This window comes from Heterodontus francisci, chromosome 12, assembly GCF_036365525.1.
Source record: "Heterodontus francisci isolate sHetFra1 chromosome 12, sHetFra1.hap1, whole genome shotgun sequence".
Lineage (NCBI taxonomy): Eukaryota > Metazoa > Chordata > Chondrichthyes > Heterodontiformes > Heterodontidae > Heterodontus > Heterodontus francisci.
In genome coordinates, this window is record NC_090382.1 from 32,558,407 (window position 1) to 32,580,171 (window position 21,765).

General features: G+C 43.1%; 1 protein-coding gene across 4 annotated transcripts in view; it reads right to left on the reverse strand.

Moving 5' to 3' along the window:
* LOC137375802 (C-terminal-binding protein 1-like) overlaps positions 1–21,765 on the reverse strand; it is a 108,603-nt gene that overhangs the window by 75,454 nt on the left and 11,384 nt on the right. For 3 of the 4 annotated variants that reach the window (XM_068043273.1, XM_068043271.1, XM_068043272.1), the window contains one exon: positions 14,672–14,858. The exons of the other annotated variant lie outside the window; for it this stretch is intronic. In XM_068043273.1, the coding sequence (XP_067899374.1) occupies positions 14,672–14,735 (64 nt within the window). In that variant the 5' untranslated portion in view covers positions 14,736–14,858. The remainder of the gene's footprint in view (positions 1–14,671; positions 14,859–21,765) is intronic. 4 annotated transcript variants of the gene reach the window in all.

The window sequence follows — 21,765 nt, forward strand, 5'->3', positions numbered from 1 at the left end:
TTCTTTGAATACTTGTTTATTGATTATAAAAATATTGGGATAGGTAAAAAAAAAAAAGCTGTTTGACTTGTGGTCAAAAATTATACAATCAAGTAATAAAGTCGGTTTGCTTTTCAACTGGCACAGGAGGTGCCCTGTGAGGACAGGTATGCGGGGTGGCCAATGGTGGGGGTATGGGGCAGGAGGGCATATGATGAATCCTTCGGGATCACGTCCAACCAAAATCAGCAACCAGACTTCACAGGCTGTTTTACTCAGAATACTCCATGACGCAAAGCACAACATTATGCTCAACTGTACTCTATTCAAGTGAAGCACAGCAGTACACTCGATTTTAGAAGTCAGTCCTCGGTCCATTTGATCTTGTATTTCCAAAATACCAATCCTACTGTATCCCCATTACAACATCAAGTGTTTCTTAAATTAGGCTGAGTGCCCTCGCTTTAGCCACCCCTCCTGGCAGCCTATTCCAGCTGTTGGTCACTCTTCGTGTAAAGAAATACCTCTGGCATTTGTCCTAAACCTTGCCCTTCATAATCTTGAACTTGTGCCCTCCCCAATTCTACAAATGAGAACTGCAGCATTATTTGGCATTTTGATCTCATTTAGGACCTGCAAGAAAAAATACTTCTAATGCTTTGGCATGCTTATTTTTTAAATAAAAAATCTTACACAACATCTGAAATGCACCAGGATGAGAGAATACTGACCTTCCATTTTCCGTGCTGGTGTTCAGTGCCCTCCCTGCCTTTGGCTAAGTAAGTGTCACTTCACATAGTTAATCTAAAATATTGGGTCTCTGAGGCAAATGACCAACGATAAATCAATGCACTCACTCAATGACATTTTTAAACTTTGCTGCAGCAAAATAAAGGGGAGTTCACCAAGAACATAGAAGAAATAGGAACAGGAGTAGGCCATTCAGCCCCTCAAGCCTGCCCCGCCATTCAATAAGATCACGGCTGATCTGTCCCAGGCCTCAACTCCTTTTTCAGGCCTGCTCCGCGTACCCCGAATATTTCAAATATTTCCCCATTCAGTATTTCACATTTTTTTTTTCAAAAAAGGTTAAAGCCTTCTGTAAGGTTATGACACTGGCAACTGCCTGATGTGAAAACTTGCCCAAGTTTTTCCCATTTACAAATAAAAAGGGCAAATAACCATACCTTTCCAATCATCAATAAAGTGATGGAAAGAGCCATCAAGCAACACATCAACAAATTATCTACTTGCCAAAAGTCAGCTCCACCAAAACCACTGGCTCCTGGATCTTATTACAGCCTTCATCCAGACAAGTACAGGAGGTGGTGAGATGCCTTTGATGTCAAGACAGCATGCAACAGAGTATGGCACCAAAGACGTCTCAACAAAACTGAGGTCAAAAGGAGTCAAGGAAAGCCTTCCAATGGATGAAGTCATATTTTGGACAGTATGATTATGGTTGTGAAGAGGCCATATGTTGCAATTCCAGGCCTGCACTGTAGGAGTTCCTCTGGGCAGCATCCCGGGATCAACCATCTTCAGTTGCATTCAATAACCTTCCATCAGTCATAAGGTCACAAATGGAGCATGATGACAAAATCTAGAGATCAGATCTATTCACAACTTTATTACTTTATCAATAATGAAGCAGCCCATGCCAGCCTACAGCAGGACCTGAATATCATCCAGGCTTGGGCTGCCAGTGGCAACTAACATTCACTTCACCTAAAGAGCATCAGCTTTGGTTTGGTTGTCACATTCTCGCCTCTGAGCTAGAAAGTAGCAATTTCAAATTCTACTGCAGAGAATTGAGCACACAATGTAGGCTGAGATTCCAATGCAATGAGTGAGTGATGCACTGGTCAGAAGTATCTTCTTTCAGATGATACATCAAACAGAGATTGAATCTGTCTGCTCAGGTGGATGTAAAAGATCTCAACTCTACGTAAAGAGGAACAGGGAAGTTCTCCTGGTGTCCTGGTCAATACTTGCCCCTCAACCAAAATCACCAAGACAAATTATTTAGTCATTTGGTTAATGGGACCTCACTGTGCACAGACTGGCTCCAATTTTTCCCTACATTACAAAAATGACAACATTCCAAAGTATTTATTTAACTGAAAGGTTCTGGAGTGTCCCATGGACATGAAAGATGTGGTATAAAGGCAAGCTTATTCATTCTTCTCTTTCTGCCACCATTTTCAACAAGACCCCAAAAGAAAAATGACCTATGTCACCAGCATCAACATCTTGGGTGTTACCACTGACCAGAAGCTTAACTGGACCATGCTTATCAACGTGGCTACAAAGAGCAGGGAAAAGGTTGGGTACACTGCAATAAACAGCTTACCTCCTGTCTCCTCAAATCCTTTTCCACCATTTAATAGTCTTAAGACAGGCATCATTAAGCACAGAGCAGTTCACATGAATGTTACCACTGCCACGGAACTCAATATCCATCTTCTCCATCATGCTGTGACAGTAATACGTACTATCTACAGATACACCTCACACCTCCCAGCCCCACAACCTCTATAAAAACAGCAAGATGGTGAACATTACTATCTCCAAAACCTTCTCCAAGCCATACAATATCCAGACTTAGATATAAACCATCACAATCCTGGAATACCATTGTAGGAGCACCATCAGCACATTGGCTGCAACAGTTCAAGGCTCATCACTTCCTCCGAACAACTATGGATAAGCAGTTGTCATCCTAAAAACAAATAAAAGGCAGTCTGGGAAAATAGAGAGGGCTGAGCTACATGCAAATGGAAACTAAATTATTGAGCACCAGCAGTACACATCAGGTTCTCCACTATTACTAACTTTTTTTTTTTAAACTGTCCAAATAGGAGTCCTCATGACACCTTTAGATAAAAGTAGCTGGTACCCGTTAGTAAAGCAAGTTATTAACACATACAGGAATACATCGGAGCCCAATTGGGTTGCTCCCCTGAGCAACAAGACTCAAAGGATGCAGCATTCCTTCCAGACTTTCTCTAAGGAACTGAAAAATAAAAATAGTTTATCAAAACAAATTGATGCATGATATTCCTTGTGGTACGTGGGCACCATCTGGACCATTACTCAAAAGGAAACAGCTAATGTTTAGGAAGTAAATTCCCTATGATGAATATTTGAGGTTAGAAATATTGAAATAGCAGAAAGAAACTTTGAAGTGTCTTAATTAATGCAGCACTGCAACCCCAGTCTATGTTTGCTGATACAGCATCTTCACATGGCCTATCTGCTCCCATTCCATTCTACCCACTCCAACTAATACACCAGTCATCCCAATCTATCCAAGCCCACTGATAGAACCTGACAACTCCAGTCGCTCGGAAGGTCCTCAGTAAGTTGCTATGCAAGTCCCTTCCTCTCAACTTTAGTAGCTCATTGCACTTCGGGATGGTTCTCTTCAACTGGAAGGAAGCCAACGTAGTCCCCATCTTTAAAAAAAAGATAAGCTAAACCTTATAGCTGTAGGTAACTATAAGCTCCTTTATTGACAATAGGGAAGATGCTTGAGAGAACCATTAGGGATGCAATACACGACTGCTTAAAAGTAGAACATATTAGGGACAAGTAACATGGCTTCCAAAAAAGGTCATGCATTATAAATTCAATTTTTTTTTTTAAATCACCAAAATGAAGGATGAGGGAAGCCCAGTCGACGTTATCTACTTAAACTGCCACAAAGCTTTTGACAAGGTACAGCACAAGAGGTTTCTTTACAAGATTAAAGCCTTCAGTATTGGGGTTAATATATTGAGCTGGATTGAGAACTAGCTGGAAGATGGAAGTAGATGGATTTGGTTCATCTTGGGGACTAGTGGCCAATGATGTTCCACATGGATCAGCTTTCAGACCATTACTCTTAAATATTCTTATTCCTGATCTAGATGCAGGCACTGGGGACACTATCTGCAAATTTTAAGATGAAACTATGATTTATGACAGTGCCAGTACTGCAGATGAGCGGCCGCTTTAGATAGATCTTGATGTGTCGGGGGATTTGGCTCATGATTGGCAAATGCTGCTTAACATCGAAGAATACAGTGTTAAGCATATGGGCAGGATGAATGCTGAACATACATCGATCAGGTAAAAGCATTAAATCACATGTAAAAGGAAATCTTGGCATTTTAATGCAAGGATCTTTAAGGTTCATGAGCAACACCATAAAGCAATAGCTGGAGCGAAGAGGGAGTTGGCATGTTTTTAATAAGACAATTGACTACAAGGCAAAGGTTACTATTTTGTCCTTGCACAAGACCATGCTTAGGACTCAATAAGAGCTAATTTAGTCTTCTTCCATGGTGGAAGATATTGTAAAGGGTGCAGAGGAGGGCCACAAGATTAATTCAGTTTGAAGCATCTTAGTTTGGGTGACACAGTGGTGCAGTGGTTAGCACCGCAGCCTCACAGCTCCAGCGACCAGGGTTCAATTCTGGGTACTGCCTGTGCGGAGTTTGCAAGTTCTCCCTGTGGGTTTCTGCCCACAGCCAAAGACTTGCAGGTTAATGGGTAAATTGGCCATTATAAATTGCCCCTTGTATAGGTAGGTGGTAGGGGAATTGAGGGAAGGTGGGGATGGGGTAGGAATATGGGATTAATGTAGGATTAGTATAAATGGGTGGTTGATGTTCGGCACAGACTTGGTGGGCCAAAGGGCCTGTTTCAGTGCTGTATCTCTAAATAAATAAAAAAAAAAATTAAAATCAAAATCAAAATAGATTAAAAGAGCTGGGACTGTACATTTTAGAGAAGTGGAGAGTTTGGGGTGATTTATAAGACAACAGAGGGAACAGAGTAGACACTTTGCTCTAATTAAATACGAACATAAGACAGTCTGCAATGCATGATTCCGTAAGTATGACTAGGTCAGGCTGTCGCAGAAGCATCTGTCCATGACCATATTGGTAGGAGTGACCACTGCACAGTCCTTGTGGAGACGGAGTCCCGTCTTCACACTGGGGGTTCCCACCATTGTGTTGTGCGGCACAACCGCTGTGCTAAATGGGATATATTTTGAACAAATCTAGCAACTCAAAACTGGGCATCCATGAGGTGCTGTGGCCAACCACAATCTGTAACCTCATGGCCTGACATACCCCCACTACCATTAAGCCAGGAGATCAACCCTGGTTCAAAGAAGAGTGCAGGAGGACATGCCAAGAGCAGCACCAGGCATACCTCAAAATGAGATGTCAGCCTGGTGAAAACTACAACACAGGACGACTTGCATGCCAAACAGCAGAAGCAGCATTCAATGGACAGGGCTAAGCAATCCCACATCCAACAGATCAGATCTAAACTCTGCAGTCCTGCCAGATCCAGTCATGAGTGGTGGAGGACAATTGAACAACTGACAGGAGGCGCTGGCTCCATAAACATTCCCATCCTCTATGATGGGGAAGCTCAGCACATCAGTGCAAAAGTCAAGGCTGAAGCATTTGCATCAATCTTGCAATATTGTAGCAATATGGAAAATTGGCCAGGTACGTCTGGTGCACAAAAAGCAAGACAACTCCAACCTGGCCAATTACCACCCTATCAGCCTACTCCCCGATCATCAGCAAAGCAATGGAAGGGGTTGTCAACAGTGCTGTCAAGCAGCACTTGCTCAGCAATAATCTGCTCACTGAAGCTCAGTTTGGGTTCCACCAGGGCCACTCAGCTCCTGCCCTCATTACAGCCTTGGTTCAAACAACTCAAGAGGTGAGGCGAGAGTGACTGCCCTTGACATCAAGGCAGCATTTGACCGATTATGGCATCAAGGAGCCCTAGCAAAACTGGAATCAAGGGGAAAACTCTCCGCTGGTTGGAATCATACCTAGCACAAAGGAAGATGGTTGTGGTTGTTGGAGGTCAATCATCCCAGTCCGAGGACATCACTGCAGGAGTTCCTCAGGGTAGTGTCCTCAGCCCAACCATCTTCAGCTGCTTCATCAATGACCTTCCCTCCATCACAAGGTCAGAAGTGGGGATGTTTACTGACGATTGCACGATGTTCAGCACCATTCGCGACTCCTCAGATACTGAAGCAGCCTGTGTCAAATGCAGCAAGACCTGGACAATAGCCAGGCTTGGGCTGATAAGTGGCAAGTAACATTCATGCCACACAAGTGCCGGGCAACAATCATCTCAAACAGGAGACAATCTAACCATCTCCCCTTGACATTCAATGGCATTGCCATCGCTGAATCCCGCACCAACATCCTGGGGGTCACCATTGACCAGAAACTGAACTGGACCAGCCACATAAATGCTGTGGCTACAAGGACAGGTCAGAGGCTCAGAATTCTACAGCAACTAACTCACCTCCTGTCTTCCCTAGGCCAGTTCACCTCTACAAGGCACAAGTCAGGATTGTGATGGAATACACTTGCCTGAATGGCACAGCTCCACCATCATCCAGGACAAAGCAGCCCACTTGATTGGCTCCCCATCCACCACCTTCAACATTCACTCCCTCCACCACTGATGCACAGTGGCAGCATTGTGTACCATTTGCAAGATGCACTGCAGCAACTCACCAAGGCTACTTAGACAGTACCTTCCAAACCCGCGACCTCTTCCACCTCGAAGGACAAGGGCAGCAGATGCATGGGAACACCGCCAGCTGCAAGTTCCTCTCCAAGCCACACATCATCCTAACTTGGAACTATAGCGCCATTCCTTCAGTGTTGCTGGGTCAAGATCCTGGAACTCCATAACAGAACTGTTGGTGTACCTACACCCCAAGGCAGCAGCTCGCCACCACCTTCTCAAGAGCAATTCGGGAGGAGCAATAAGTGCTGGCCTAGCCAGTGATGCGCACATCCCCTGAACGAATATAAAAAATCAACTAGGAGGCTGCCATTCGGCCCCTCGAGCCTGCTCCACCATTCTATAAGATCATGGCTGATCGGTTTGTGGACTCAACGCCACTTTCCTGCCTACCCCCCGATACTCTTGGACTCTCTTGTTTGTCAAGCATCCATCTACCTCTGCCTTAAAAACATACAATGACTCTGCCTCCACCACTCCCCGGGGAACAGAGTTCCAAAGACTCACGACCCGCAGAAAAAAATTTCTCCTCTCGGTCTTAAATGGGAGACCCCTTATTCTTAAACTGTGCCCCCTAGTTTTCGTGTCTCCCACATGGGGAAACATCCTTTCAACGAATAGGTAAGGGAGGACCAAGCTTGGGGTCTGGGGTGGTTACAAGGCCCACATCCAGGTTATATGTCAGCAGGTAGTTCTTTTCACAGAGAACAGCAGACTTCAAGAGCAGCCTGTCGGCTCCTGCAGCGGATACCGTTTCCTTTAATTCCTTCAAGCAAGAGCTGGACCCGAGAACACCTCGTTCAAAGGGTCAGTACTACATAGTATTATCAGGGCCAGAATTATTCAGTTTTGATCACTGAAGGGAGTGGTAGAGGAATTTTCCAGTTTTTTCCCTCCCAAATTGGCCTGGGTTTTTAAACTATGCTTTTGCGCCTCTCCTCAAATATGGTTTCACATACGGTGGGGAGTTTATGTATAGTGATGCACAAGGTCTCACAATTGTGTAGGACAAACTGGATGGACCAGAACGTCTTTCCTGTCTGTTAGTGTTCATATTTTCTATCCACTCTCATTGATAGATTGTTGAGACAATGTTCTATCCGCTGCCACCCATACAACACAATCATTCCAGAATATCTACTTCTACTGATACAGCACTGTCACGTCCAATTTAGGTGGAAGCAGTAGCACAAGGCAGGTTAAGGGGACCACGCCCCACTACAGAGACTTAAGCACATTCTCCAGGCTGACACTGCAGTACAGAGAAAGCAGTACCCCGTCAGAAGTGGCGTCTATCAGGTGAAACGTTAAACCGAGATCCTGTCTGTCTTCTTTGATGAAGAGAGAAGGTCTTAGAATATTACTCAATAAAACCATTATTTATTCTTCATTAATCCACATTACCTTGCACTGTATCTGTTATTGGTGGGAGCTTGCTGTGCACAAATTAGCTGCTTCATGCTGCAACAGTGACTACACTTCAAAAATCCTTCATTGGCGATAGTGTTTTGGAATGAATGAATGTCATGAAAGACATTACATCAATGAGAGTCCTTTAATTTTTTTTTTCCTTTTACCCACTCCCAATTGTGAGTGGCTCTGAAAGATTAAGTACCAGTTTCTTTGCTAAGTGTTTAGATTCATTCTCATCTCTAGGTATGCTGTACCACGTGTAAAAATCAAATCTAGGGATTCTCAACTATCTGCCAATTTTTGTTATTTCCTATATTTTGGCGATTAATGAAGATTACATTGTACTGTCAGAAAAGCTTAAGCTATTTTGCATATGCTGTTTTAATAGAGAACTTTCATCATATTATTACAAACTGCATTGTAGTTGATTAGCAATTTTTGTACGTAATTCATAAAACAAACACAAAAATACAAATTGGATTCACCTCACCACCTGTAATCCAGAGTAAGAGAAATGTTATGTTCAGTCAATGCAATGCACTATTCTGTGCAGACAGAGCAAGACTTCGAATGGTTCACTGACTCAGAGCACAGTATACATTGCAAATATAACCAACTGCCCCTCACTAGAAAACTCAAGTTATGCAATATACTTGGAATACATGAAACAGTACCCTACATACAATGATAAACATCATGCCCAATATAATTAGTGGTGCACCTTTGAGTTCACTAAGGATACACTTCTGGATCTTTTCTTAAAATTTATATCCAAGAGGTGTTTCCCAGAGCAGAAGATAAATACAATGAGATGTGGCTGAGGTCAACCAAAAATGGCAGGCCTGTTGAGCCAGAAGGCCCAAAGAACGTTGCTAAAATGTTCTGTTCACAAAGTTATACCAAATACAGAATTCTGAAAGTGACCCATCCCTCTGGACAAGCTACAACTCTAACCAAGACATAATCTAACCCTGGACATCAAGTACCTGACATTTACAACTTTTTGGGAGTTTTCGCATCCCGTGCCTCCCCCACCCCCTTTAAGATTAAAGATTATCATCTATAGTGAGCAATGGCTGTAGCATGCTTGTGGTTGAGAATGTGTTGGTCAAACCCAGTGAAAAATATGCCCAGTTCATCAAAATTGAATGAGATTTCAAATTTGACTGCCCTGTTATTTTTTTTTTTAAATCTGGACCAGGTTCAGGGAATGCACAAGTACAACTACTTCTGCATTTTAAATGTACAATAGGTTAGATACCATGACACAACCACGAAGAATATGTCCATCTGACTGCAAAACTGTGAAATTGGGAGGTGGCATTTTATCATTGTACCACAATGTCCCTGTGGAGAGGGAAACCTGGATATTAGATATGGAACGGCTGGTCATGTTTCACCCATTCCATTACACTACGTACTTGTGCTCCAGTTCACCACTCTGGCCTCTGGTGCATTGAGACTCTCTTACATCCAAATGTTATACATTTTAAGGGTACTTGCATCACTGGACAGGTTTTGTGGACCTAGTCCTCAGTGACATGACAAGTGGGAGGGGGACAATTTGTCCCATCGCAGCTCTGACTAACACATCAGCCAATACTGCAGGCTCCAGAAGAATCCAGCACTGTGGCACCAAAAATTAATTTTTGACTGTTGCTGGTGGCATTACTAATTTTCCCACTTGGCAACACTTCCACCCAAGTGTTGCCAAGCATATTCCCACAGTGCTTAAAAAAAATTTAAGCTCACCATTCTCTAATTCAGGGCAAAGAATAGTCCATCCAACCCAAGATACAGATTCTCCTGCCTTTATCTGTGGAATTCTTAAACTACCTTTCTTTTCTATGTATTTAAATAAAAAACAGTGAGGGGCATCAGTCTTCAAAACTAGACACTTTCCCATGGCTTACACTTCAGAACTAGCTGTCCCTGTAGCCAATCCATTCCTGCACGGCTACAACACTGAAAAATTACCCAGGTATGCTATCTCCACAAAAAGTGGCCAGTTACCACCTCATCAGCCTTACTCTCAGTCATCAGCGAAGTGATGGAAGGTCTTGTCAACCCTCTCAAGAAACACTTACTCAGTAATAACCTGCTCACAGCTCCACCAGGACCACTCGGCTCCGGACCTCATTATGGCCTTGGTCCAAACATGGACCAAAGAACTGAATTCTGGAAGTGAGGGGAGAGTGACTGCCTTTGACATCAAGGAAGCATTTGATTTCAGTGTGGTATTAAGGATCTCACATAAAACTGGAGTCAATGGGAATAAGGGGGAAAACTTTCCATTGGTTGGGGCCATACCTAGCACAAAGGAAGATGGTTTTGGTTGTTGGAGGTCTATCTTCTCAGCCTTAGGACATTGTTGCAGGAGTTCTTTAGGGTAGTGACCTAGGCCCAACCATTTTCAGCTGCTTCATCAATGACCTTCCCTCCAACATAAAGTCAGAAGTAGGGATGTTTGCTGATGATTGCTCAGTGTTCAGTACCAGTACCATTCACAACTCCTCAGATACTGAAGGAGTCAGTCCATGCCTGCATGCAGCAAGACCTGGAAACATTCAGCCTTGGGGATAAGTGGCAAGTAACATTGAAGCCACACAAGTGCTATGCAATGATCATCCCAACTAGACAGAATCTAACCACCTCCTCTTGATGTTCAATAGCATTACCATTGCCGAATCCACCACCAACATCCTGGGATTACCACTGATCAGAAACTTAACTGGACCAGCCCTAAAAATACTGTGGCTGCAAGCAGGTGAGGCTGGGAATTCTGCAGCAAGTTACTCACCTCCTGACTCCCGAAAGTCTGTTCACCATCTAAGAGGCACAAGTCAGGAGTGTGGTAGAATACTCGCCACTTGCTTGGATGACTGCAGCTCCATCACTCAAGAAGCTCGACACCATCCAAAATAATGCAACCCGCTTGAACAGCACCCCATCTACCACCAGCACACAATGGCAGCAGTGTACACTATCTACAAGATGCAATGCAGAAACTCCTCAAAGTTCCTTCAACAGCACCTTCCAAACCCAGGACCATTGTCACCTAGAAGGACAAAGGCAGCAGGATAGATGGGAACACCTGAAAGTTCCCCAAGTCACATACTATGTTGATGTGGAACTATATCACTGCTCCTTTAACGTCACAGGGTTAAAATCCTAGAATTCCCTTCCAAACAGCACTGTGGATATAACTACATCACAGAGACTGCAGTTGTTTAAGAAGGCAGCTCATCAACACCTTCTCAAGGGCAATGAGGGAAGGGCAATAAATGCTGAAATTCCAGCGACGCCCACATCCCATGAACAAATATTTTAAAAGTGCTGTGGACTTGTACCTCCCCAGATTGTTGAGACTGCCCAAGTTATTTCATTTTGGAGCCAAGCAACGAGGAGTCTTTCAATCTGTCAGTCTGGATTGAATTTGAATCCATGCTCCAAGACTAAAAGACACAGTGTACTCCCTACTGCACTAAGCCTCCTTGCACCCTTTTTGTTAATTTGTTACACCCCAGAATACTAAGTCAATGGACTGGTAGCTGCATTTCCAGATAGCAAGAAATGAGCTTGTGAACTTTATCCTGTGACAATATGCAGTGTAGAACTTGGATGGACTAATGGACCCAGAATTTGAATGCTAACTAGTTATTCAAAGGAAAACTGGAAGAGGTTATATGAAAAATCTGAAATGGGCAGGCAAGTCATTGTTTATACCCATGATAATAGATCAAAGAAGCTATTCAGTACATCAAGTAACCTCATCAAGTTATGCATATAAAGTAACTGAAAGCAAACTCCAAGTGAAACCTGGTAATACAAAGGATAAAAAAAAACTTTAAAAATCTTGTCAATTACAAATCAATTGCAATGATGGCATTCATCAATCCTATGGTTTTATCATATACCACACCCCATCAGTACTTACAGATGCTGTTACTAACTTCCATGATGGTTCAACAGGATTATCCAAGGGCAAATAAGTCATGCAGGCCAGGAAAGTTCCAGGTTGTATCGCTGGTCTGTGCAGTGTTAAACTGGGACATGACATGGGTGCTTCAATTGGTCTCAGCACCCACTGGATTAGAGAAAGAAATGGCGAGAGTTCCCAAACCCAATCGCTACCTAGCACTCCTTGCTAGAAATGCACAAATGTGGATGTTTGAGCAAGACAGTGTAAGCACACTCTGCCAGTCCCCACTCACTTACTTACATGGTTGAATAGCCTACCGCCACTCACGATCAAGGCTTAATTTAATAATGACTACTTGGCTAAGGTATTAGAGGGCAGCCAGCATTGGAAACAATGCTCCAGCAGGAGTCAATATCTGCAGATGAGAAGTGGCAAAAATTGGCAAAGAAAAATAATGGTGCTGCTGGCACAAACAAAGCACATCATGTCAGATATACTTTAACTACTCTGCAATAATCCTGATACTGTCAATTGGATTGATGAAGAACATTTTATTCAAATGGCGGCAAAATTACCCATATTGCTCAAGAGAAAGGAGACTCTAATCACTAGAAGTTACAGAACAGTATTACTGAGCAATATGGGCAAGCTCCACCTCCCTGCCATGACAGGGACTAAGTCCGCTTGCAGAGGTAGCAGAAGAGATAAACTGACAAAGTAAACTACAGAAAAGAAATACTAGGGGTATGCAATTGTGAGTAACCTCATATGCTGGACAGTGACTTAGCATTATGCTTCTTCACCAAACACTCATGATAGCCTTCTTTTAATCCAAAACTGGACAAACTCCACCTCCCCTCCATTATCTAAGCAGTGCACAATATTAAAGAACAAAATACCAGAGAGCAACTAATTATAAGACTACAATCTAATGTGAGGGTTTAAAAACTAGGGCTGTATTCATTCGAGCAGAGAAGGCTAAGGACAAACTAAAAACTATTAGAAGTTTTGAAAGAATTTGAGAGGTTGAAAGAATGAGATATTATTTCCACTGATTGGTGAACCAGCAAGAGAGCATAAATTTGGGATCAGTATTAAACACTGAAAGGGCGAGGTTACTTTTTTTTTCCCTGAAGAGTTAGAGAATATGAAATAAATTATGTAAGTGGTTATTAGAGCAAGATCAAGACATTTAAAGGGATTTAGATAAATCACTTCAGAAGGAAAATATTAAAGAGTATGTTGAAAGAGTAGAAAAATAGGATCAGGGTTGATAGCTGAAGTAGAGCTACACCACTGATTCATGCATGAAGTGGCCAAACGACCTTTTTGTCAAAAATTTTATTCTACAATTTTACAAAATGACAGGCATTAACTCCACGAATAGATTTTTCTTCTATTTCAAATGTTCAACATTTGCAGCCTTTTATTTCTTGAATAAATTTATTGCTCCCAGGAATCCATTAATCATCATTTAAAACAGACACTTTAACCTACTGGCTGCAACAATGAAGAGACTATGAGACACTTACAAATCCAGTTAACAAGAGCACTCAACAGGGTATTACTCCAAGAGTCAAATCACAGGTAGCCCTATTTTGTATTTATTGACTTTGGTGAATGGCACAAGTGTTATTGCTTGAAAGAGTGCACGCTGTCTCAAAAATGTCATCTGTTATTTTTGCTTCTGGTCAACACAGATTCCAAGGACATTATTTGGAAGAACTCAAAAGTTTCCCAAAAGGGAGTATCAAAACATTATTTTGAAGGAATACTACAGGAGGCACCCTCAAGTCATTTTTGCAAGCTGTCCCCTCATTTAGTACAGGATAGCTAGAAAAATCAGAACAATTTCCCTCACACAAAACAAACCAAAACTACAAGCATGCCCTTCCTTTTACTGATGTGTCGCTTTAACACCAATTACTGTTAGAGATCCTCAAATCCTTCTGGCCTTCTCTCAATAAACCACGTGGACAATCTTCACTCAAACTCAGGAAAGGATCTGACTCTGCGCACTCCGCCTTGGATGATGTTCTGTAGCGATTTTTATTGCGGTATCAAAGCCACGGATTTGCATTTTTACCTGGAACGAATGCTGAGACGCTCTATTGCCACATGCACTGGCACACTAGACATTCCTAACCTTCTCTGCTGCACTACAGCATTTGCAGAAGGATGCACGGTGCCATTATTTAACAGTTTTCAACAGTCTGAATGCGTGAGGTGCTAGTAGGAGCATGTATCAGACAAATATTCTTATCCAAAAATTCAACAGCCTCAGTTGGCAGGGTTCCACAACTATACACAAGGGAAAATTATACTCAAAAGATTAATATTTAAACTCCAACACTTCAATTAGCGCTGGGCATTTGGGACACCGGAGCTGTCTCTTTGATTTCAGAAAGGGGTAGCCCTTCAAAAGAATGCAGGATGACATGGGAGCCTTCAATGCAGAGTTCAGACTTCTTTCAAAATCATCGCGATGAATTTCAATGGCATTTTATAACAGCATCCTCATGGCCGTCCCAATAGGTAGTAATTTGTGAACACTTTTTTACCTCAGGCCTGGATGTACGTCATTGACTTCCCACATGGCAAGTTTCAGAACTTATACATGGTAGCTAAGTACAAGGTATGCACCAACAGATGAGACGCAGTAATTCTCCAGCCCAAAACAAAATAAGCTTGGAAATAATTATATGCAATATGGCCAAGTATATTCTTCTTCAAATCACTTAATATAACACCGAAGCACAACTTCACATGACATCCTTTTCAACTTCAACCTCTTACCTTCGCAAATGCGATCGAGACGTGCTCGCTTTACTTTGTGTTTGTCCATGACAGGCACGGACATGAGGGCTACAGTCAGAGATCGGCACGATGATGACCGAAGGTGGATTAGTTTTTAGCCACAGCAAAAACCGGAGACAGACATCAAAATTCACAGGTTTCAATATTTCCAAAAGCTCCTGTTAGCCTGTTTTTTGAAAAAGATAAATTTAAATAATCTCCAGTTAGGTACAGGTAGGATTTCCCTTTTCCCCTAATTAATTCCCACATGTTCAGCCAAAAAGTATTTTCAAAACTGCAGATGAGAAGAAGTTAGTGCAGAAAGATGGCAATTCCCCACCATCATGCTGCACCACTCACTTATCCTGTATCAATGTTGTATGTTCATTTGACTCCCACACAAAATGCAATAGCAAGTGACATTTGAATGTTAATTTAATGTCCGTCTTTTTACAGCATAATTTCATAAGTACAACCCACATCCCTGGTTACCTACTTGCGCACGTAGTGCAATCGGAATAAAAGCAAATGCTGGAAATCTGAAATAAAAACAAGAAATGCTAGAAATACTCAGCAGGTCTGGCAGCATCTGTGGAGAGAAGCAGAGTTAACGTTTCAGGTCAGTGACCCTTCATCAGAACTGGCAAATGCTATTAATGTAATACGTTTTAAGCAAATAAAAGCGGGGGTGGGGAAAGAGATAACAAAAGGCAAGGTGTTGATAGGACAGAGGGTCACGGAGAATAACTGACCTGAAGGTCATCGAACAAAGGTAAACGGTATGTTAATGGTGTGCTGAAAGACAAAGCGTTAGTGCAGAGAGGGTGTTAATTGACAGAAAAATGAACAGCCCTAGCCCAAAGCACAAACATGAAAGTGTGTAGGCACATGGTAAAAAAAAATGAAACGAACTAAAACAAATAAAACAAAAAATTAAAATTAAAAATGGAGGGCCCCAAAATGCTGTGAAATTATGTTTTAAATTATATCAATGTTCAGTCCGGCAGGCTGTAGCATGCCTAGTCAGTAAATGAGATGCTGTTCCACGAGCTTGCATTGGTGTTCACTGGAGCACTGTAGAAAGCCCAGGACAGATATGTGGGCATGAGAGCAGAGGGGTGTGTTGAAATGGCAAGGAACCAGAAGCTTGGAGTCATCCCAGGCCCCAAACACTCCTTTCAGGTGAAGCAGCAATTTACTTGTATTTTTCAATTTAGTATACTGCTTGTTATACCGCTGCTCACCATGTGGTCTCCTCCACACCAGAGAGACCAAAATGAAATTGGGTGACTGCTTCGCGGAACATCTCCACTCAGTCCGAAAGCTTGACTCGGAACTTCCGGTTGCTTGCCATTTCAACACACACCACCCCCCTCCACTACCTGCTCTCATGCCCACGTATCTGTCCTGGGCTTGCTGCAGTGTTCCAGTGAACATCAACCCAAGCTCGAGGAACAGCATCTCATTTACTGATTAGGCACAGTACAGCCTGCTGGACTGAACATTGTGTTCAATAATTTCAGAGCATGATGGGCCCCACTTTTTATTTTAGTTTGTTTCGTCATTCAATTTTTTTTTTTAACCATGTGCCTACCCACAGTTTTTCTCATGTTTGCGCTTTGGGCCAGGGCTGTTCATTTTTCTGTCAATTAACACCCTCTCTACACTAACGCTTTGTCTTTCAGCACACCACTAATATTACAGTTTGCCTCTGGTCAGTTATTCGCCATGTCCTATCAGCACCTAGCCTTTTGTTATCTCTTTCCCCACCCCCCGCATTATTTGCTTAAAACCTATTACATTTCTAACATTTGCCAGTTCTGATGAAGGGTCACTGACCTGAAACGTTGACTCTGCTTCTCTCTCCACAGATGCTGCCAGACCTGCTGAGTATTTCCAGCATTTCTTGTTTTTATTTTAGTGCAATCTGAAGTAGCTACAGATTATATTGCCAAGCTACGCTGTTGGGTTACAGTCAAGTGAGGAGGGGTGGAAGGGCTTCCCTCTTTTCCCTCCCCTTGATTGACCACAACAGATTTAATTCTTTTTTAAAGTGAATGTACTGGCCAGATCAGTAGGTGCTTGATTACTTACTTGCTATGATCATAACAAGAATCAACTGGACAGGCTTCCGTGAGTTTAACAAAGAGGTTAATTTTATTGTACCTAAACCGAACTCATGAAAACAATAAACTACACGCCATCTTTCACTTGCGCACACACACACAAATAGGTTAGAGTAGGGAAAGGTAGATTGGTTGAGTTAGAGTCCATAGCAAAAAAGGGGTATACAGTCTGTGGCGTTTGGTGATTCGGCTGGCTTCTAGCTGAATTCAGTGGTCCTGAGGCTTTGAAGTGGTAGATGACTGGTTCCGTGGGTCTCTTGGAGACAGTGGTGCAGATGATTTTCACCAACGGGTTTCTGATTGACCACCTTTGCATACTTCGGCTACCAGTCAACAAGCAGAGTTCAAAGTTTGTAAGCTCAAATGGAGAGAGAGAGAGAGAGAGAGAGAGAGAGAAAGAAAGAGAGAGCAGGACTCCCACTTGGGTCTGCACATGCCAGTGTCCAGAAGCCTCCCCTTGCTGCTGTAGAAAAAAACACAAGCTTAAAACCACAGATGGGGAGGGGTTTGTCACATGACACTGTCATTCAAGCATAGTAGTTAGCAGTAATAAAAACAAGAAATGCTGGAACCACTCAGCAGGTCTGGCAGCATCTGTGAAAAGAGATCTCTTTTCACAGATGCTGCCAGACCTGCTGAGTGGTTCCAGCATTTCTTGTTTTTATTTCAGATTTCCAGCATCCGCAGTATTTTGCTTTTATTATAGTAGTTAGCAGTATTTCTTCTTGCTAAAAGAAAAAAAAGAATAGTTCCCTTAAACTTCCTGGGTCTTCGTTCTTGCTGGGGATGAGCAGACATTTCATATCCCTCCTCACAGGCCTTGCAATGTAAGATATAGTGTTGCAAATTAGGTGGCCATCCTAAGCTGCCAGCAAAGTCATCCTTCATCTGTTCTCTCAAATTTCTTTAAAAAATATAAATTCAGAACTCCAGTCAGTGGATTAAAGAGAAATTTTCAATAAAAGCTGGCATGACAGTTGTAATTCTGAAATGGTTCAGATAATATTCTCTTCTAGCTGTCCTTCCATTTTCCATCAACCTGAACATATCCAAAATTCTCCTGCTTGTATCCTAGCTCACACCAAGTCCTGTTCACCCATCACCCCTGTGCTTGCTGATCTACCTTGGCTCTCTGGTCCAAGAATGCCTCAACTTTAAAATTCCCATCCTTTTGCTCAAATCAATCCATGGCCATGCTGCTCACATCTCTGTAACCTCTTCCAGTCCTACAATCGAGATCTAGGTCCTAAATCTCTCCACCTCAAGATGCTCTTTAAAATCTACCTTTGTCCAAGCATCTGGTCAACTTTTCTAATAGTTCCTTGCATGGCTCGTGTCAAATTCTGTCTGATAATGCTCCCCTGAAGCACTTTGGGATATCTTACTACACTATAAAAATGCAAGTAGTTGTTGCTGCATAAAACACAGGAGCAAAGCTTGAGCGGCAAGGCCATGGATTGATTTGAGCAGGAGAATGGGAATTTTAAAATCAAGGTATTGCTGCACTGATGAGCCCATACAAGGTGCAAGCACAGGGGTGATGGGTGAACGGGACTTAGTAAGGGTTAGGAAACAGGCAGCAGAGCATCGGATGAGGTCAAGTTTATGAAGGGAAGAAGATGGAAGGATTTGAATCTAGACACAAGGTCACTGCCTCACAATGACTCCAATGCATTCCTTTCGATTTTTTTTTAATTCGTTCATTGCATGTGGGCGTCGCTGGCTAGGACAGCATTTATTGCCCAGCCCTAATTGCCCTTGAGAATGTGGTGGTGAGCCACCTTCTTGAACCATGAGGAGTAGGTACACCCACAGTGCTGTTAGGGAGTTCCAGAATTTTGACCCAGCGACAGTGAAGCAACGAATTTTTGTAATGAACCCTGTGGAATTGGCAGCACAGTGGGTCCAGTGGTGGACAGTTAATCAGGAAACTCCCCAAGCGTGATGCATAACATGCACAAGTGAAACATTTAATGACCTTGATGTCATCACTGCAAATCAGAGCAATAACCTGTAGTTCATTGCAAACTTCAGTAGGTAGGCAGCACTTCCTGTTGAACCTTTTGAATGTGGCAACTGGCCTAAAGTTTAAAAATGCATTTCCTCAATAGGGAACCTCAGAGGAAGAAAAGGCTCCACTAGAAAGAATCTTTGACTTGTCTGGGCCTGGACAAGAAAACACCCAGGCCACTGCACATTTTTATCCTCAATAAATTTATCCCTTCTCCTTCCAAAGCTGCTGATTGCCTCCTGTGGAAATGTAACCCAATCATCTAGCACCATGCCCGAGTGGTTGCTCTTCACGTGTAGACCTCAACAGTGGGGAGCTCTGCAACTGTGGAGGATATCACAGTTGCACCCTAACCTGTCCTCATCTGACATCCACACATGCCTTTCCAGGAAAGGGTGCCATGTAGGAATCAGCAGCTGGGATTCTGGCTGATTTCCCTTCTCCCTGAAACCGACTATCATATACCTACTGCTGCTCTGGCAGGAGTCAAGTAACTCATCCAAACCTGTATGGCTCAAAGATGCTCCCTTTATTCCAAGTCATCAGGGAAACTTGCTTGCCTCTGCAGACTTAGAAGTAATGAGATTCCAAATTAAACCTGAAGAACCACTGGACAGTAATTGCTTTCACAATGGTTCTGCTTGCAACATAGTGTAGCACACAGTAAAGCATGGCTACAAGATCCCAACCCAACCAGACCAGATGGTGTGCCGGGTTTGGGTCGAGTCTCTTCCAGGTCCGGTATTCGGACTCGGGTCGGGCTGGGCGTGGGCGCAGTGCTGCCTTGCTCAGGGAGGGAAGTAATCTTCAAAATTTGAATATTCAGCCAGGACATCACGGCGGGAAATATGCTGCCAGAATGGAGGATCACAACATTTGGACAAGGTAGAGCACAATAACCTGTTTGATATAATTAGCTTTATTACGGTAGTCTGGTTGGGCCCAGGTCGGGTTTCAAATTCATACCTGAGCAGCCTTTAGCACACAGGCAAAACAGACAGGAAAAGTCCCAGGTTTGGGTAACTGGCTGTGATTAAATAACTTACTGCAGTCAGAGCAGCAATGAGGCAGTGGACCTCAAATCAAGGGCCATCATAAGTGGGAGAGAAAATCTGTGTGTTCTATGATGGCACCTATCATTAAAGATCCGATGCACTTCCAATTCCTCCTTTGCTCAGTTCCTGATTTCAGCCATGCTGAATGACAAGGCACCAAGCAGGCTTTCCCCAAGAAGATAGATGAATTGGATGCAAGAACCTGACTGCCCTTGATGCCACTTGGTAGCCAGCTTAAGGGTAATTGTATCCATAAACTGGTAATGCTCTAGAAACAGAATATCTGCCACTCCATTAGTAGCAGAGGTAACTTGGTCAAGCAGATTGACTAGGAGGGTGGGCAGGGGATGGAAAAAGTCATCATCACACCCTACAAATAACACCTCCCGATGATCGCCACAGGCACAGCACCTGTGGCAGATTTCCATGATGCGCCACCAAGAGGCGATTCTGGAAGCTGACAGCAGATGGTGCTGTTTAGGAGGATGTTAAGACATGAGAGAGGATGCAGAGAAGATTCATGAGAATGGTTCCAGGGATGAGGGATTTCAGTTACAAGGCTAGATTAGAGAAGCTGGAGGTGTTCTCTTCAGAGAAGGTAGAGGAAATTTGATAGAGGTGTTCAAAATCTAGAGAGAGTAAATGAGGAGAAACTGTTCCCATTGGTGGATTAAGAACCAGAGGATTCGATTTGAAGCGATTGGCAAAAGAGCCAGAGGCGGCATAAGGAAAAACCTTTTTATGCAGTGAGCAGTTAGGATCTGGAATGCACTGCCTGAGTGTGTGGTGGAGGCAGATTCAATTGTGGCTTTCAAAAGAGAAAAGATTTGCAGGGCCATGGGGAAAGGGCAGGGTAGTGGGGCTAGCTGAGATGCTTTTACAGACATGATGGGCTGAATGACCTCCTTCTGTGCTGTAACCATTCTATGATTCTACGAAACAAGGCAGGTCCCAGGTTCAATTCCCAATCTGTGATGAGTTAGCTGATCGCACCCTTGATGGCAGCAGACTGTTGTAGGATTCCTGCACTAGAAAAAAGAAATCTTAAAATAAAACAGCCAGAGACCCCAATACAACCACTATCCAGTGATTCCCGCCGAAAAATGTGAAATGTGTGAATGTTGGGTGAGTGTTGTAGTTAAACTGCCTGCAAACACTCACCATTCGGGTTCACACAAGAAATAAGGCCGCTGGGTGAAGTAGTGGAGTGGGCTAGTGTCTCAGCAGAAGCCAAACCCAAAAGGAACTAGAAGTGCAGAGACTAAATTTTCTTTACCTTTTAATTTCTGCCCCTCCCCAACCCACCCCAAAAGATAAGGTCAGTAACTCACTCACCAGCTTTTAGCAGTACTGTTTCTGACCTAGTTGCTTGAAGACAGGCTAAAAACAACCTACACTCCTATAGGTTCCCTTCCCTGCTGTCCCTAATAAGCAAAGCACCAAGGGTCTGCTCAAAACAGGTTCCAAACAATATAAATGTGTAGGGAATAAGATGCGAAGATATGTGTCAGTAACTGTATGAAGCAGCATAGAACCACAGATGCAAAGGATCTGGCAGGTAAAACAATGCAGGAAATGAAGTGAAATGTGTAGGCTCTTGCTTTTTGCAGGGTGGGTGGTTGGGATTGGTAAGAAAGAGAAGAAGCAAACGGACTAAAAACTAGCATCAAACGCAGAAGGTCTCAACACCAGCTGAGGTACTGGGAAATACGGAATTGAGAAAAGGCAACGGAAGAGGATGGTGCGGCTCATGATGTCAAAGTCTGTAGAGGGATCAAGCAGAGAAAATGCGCCAGTAACTTTTATTATATTTCTAATAACACAGCTCTGACGTGCATAAGAACACAGCATTCCATCTCATGGGTCTGACATCAGCTCAACACCTGATTTCAGCAGTGCAGC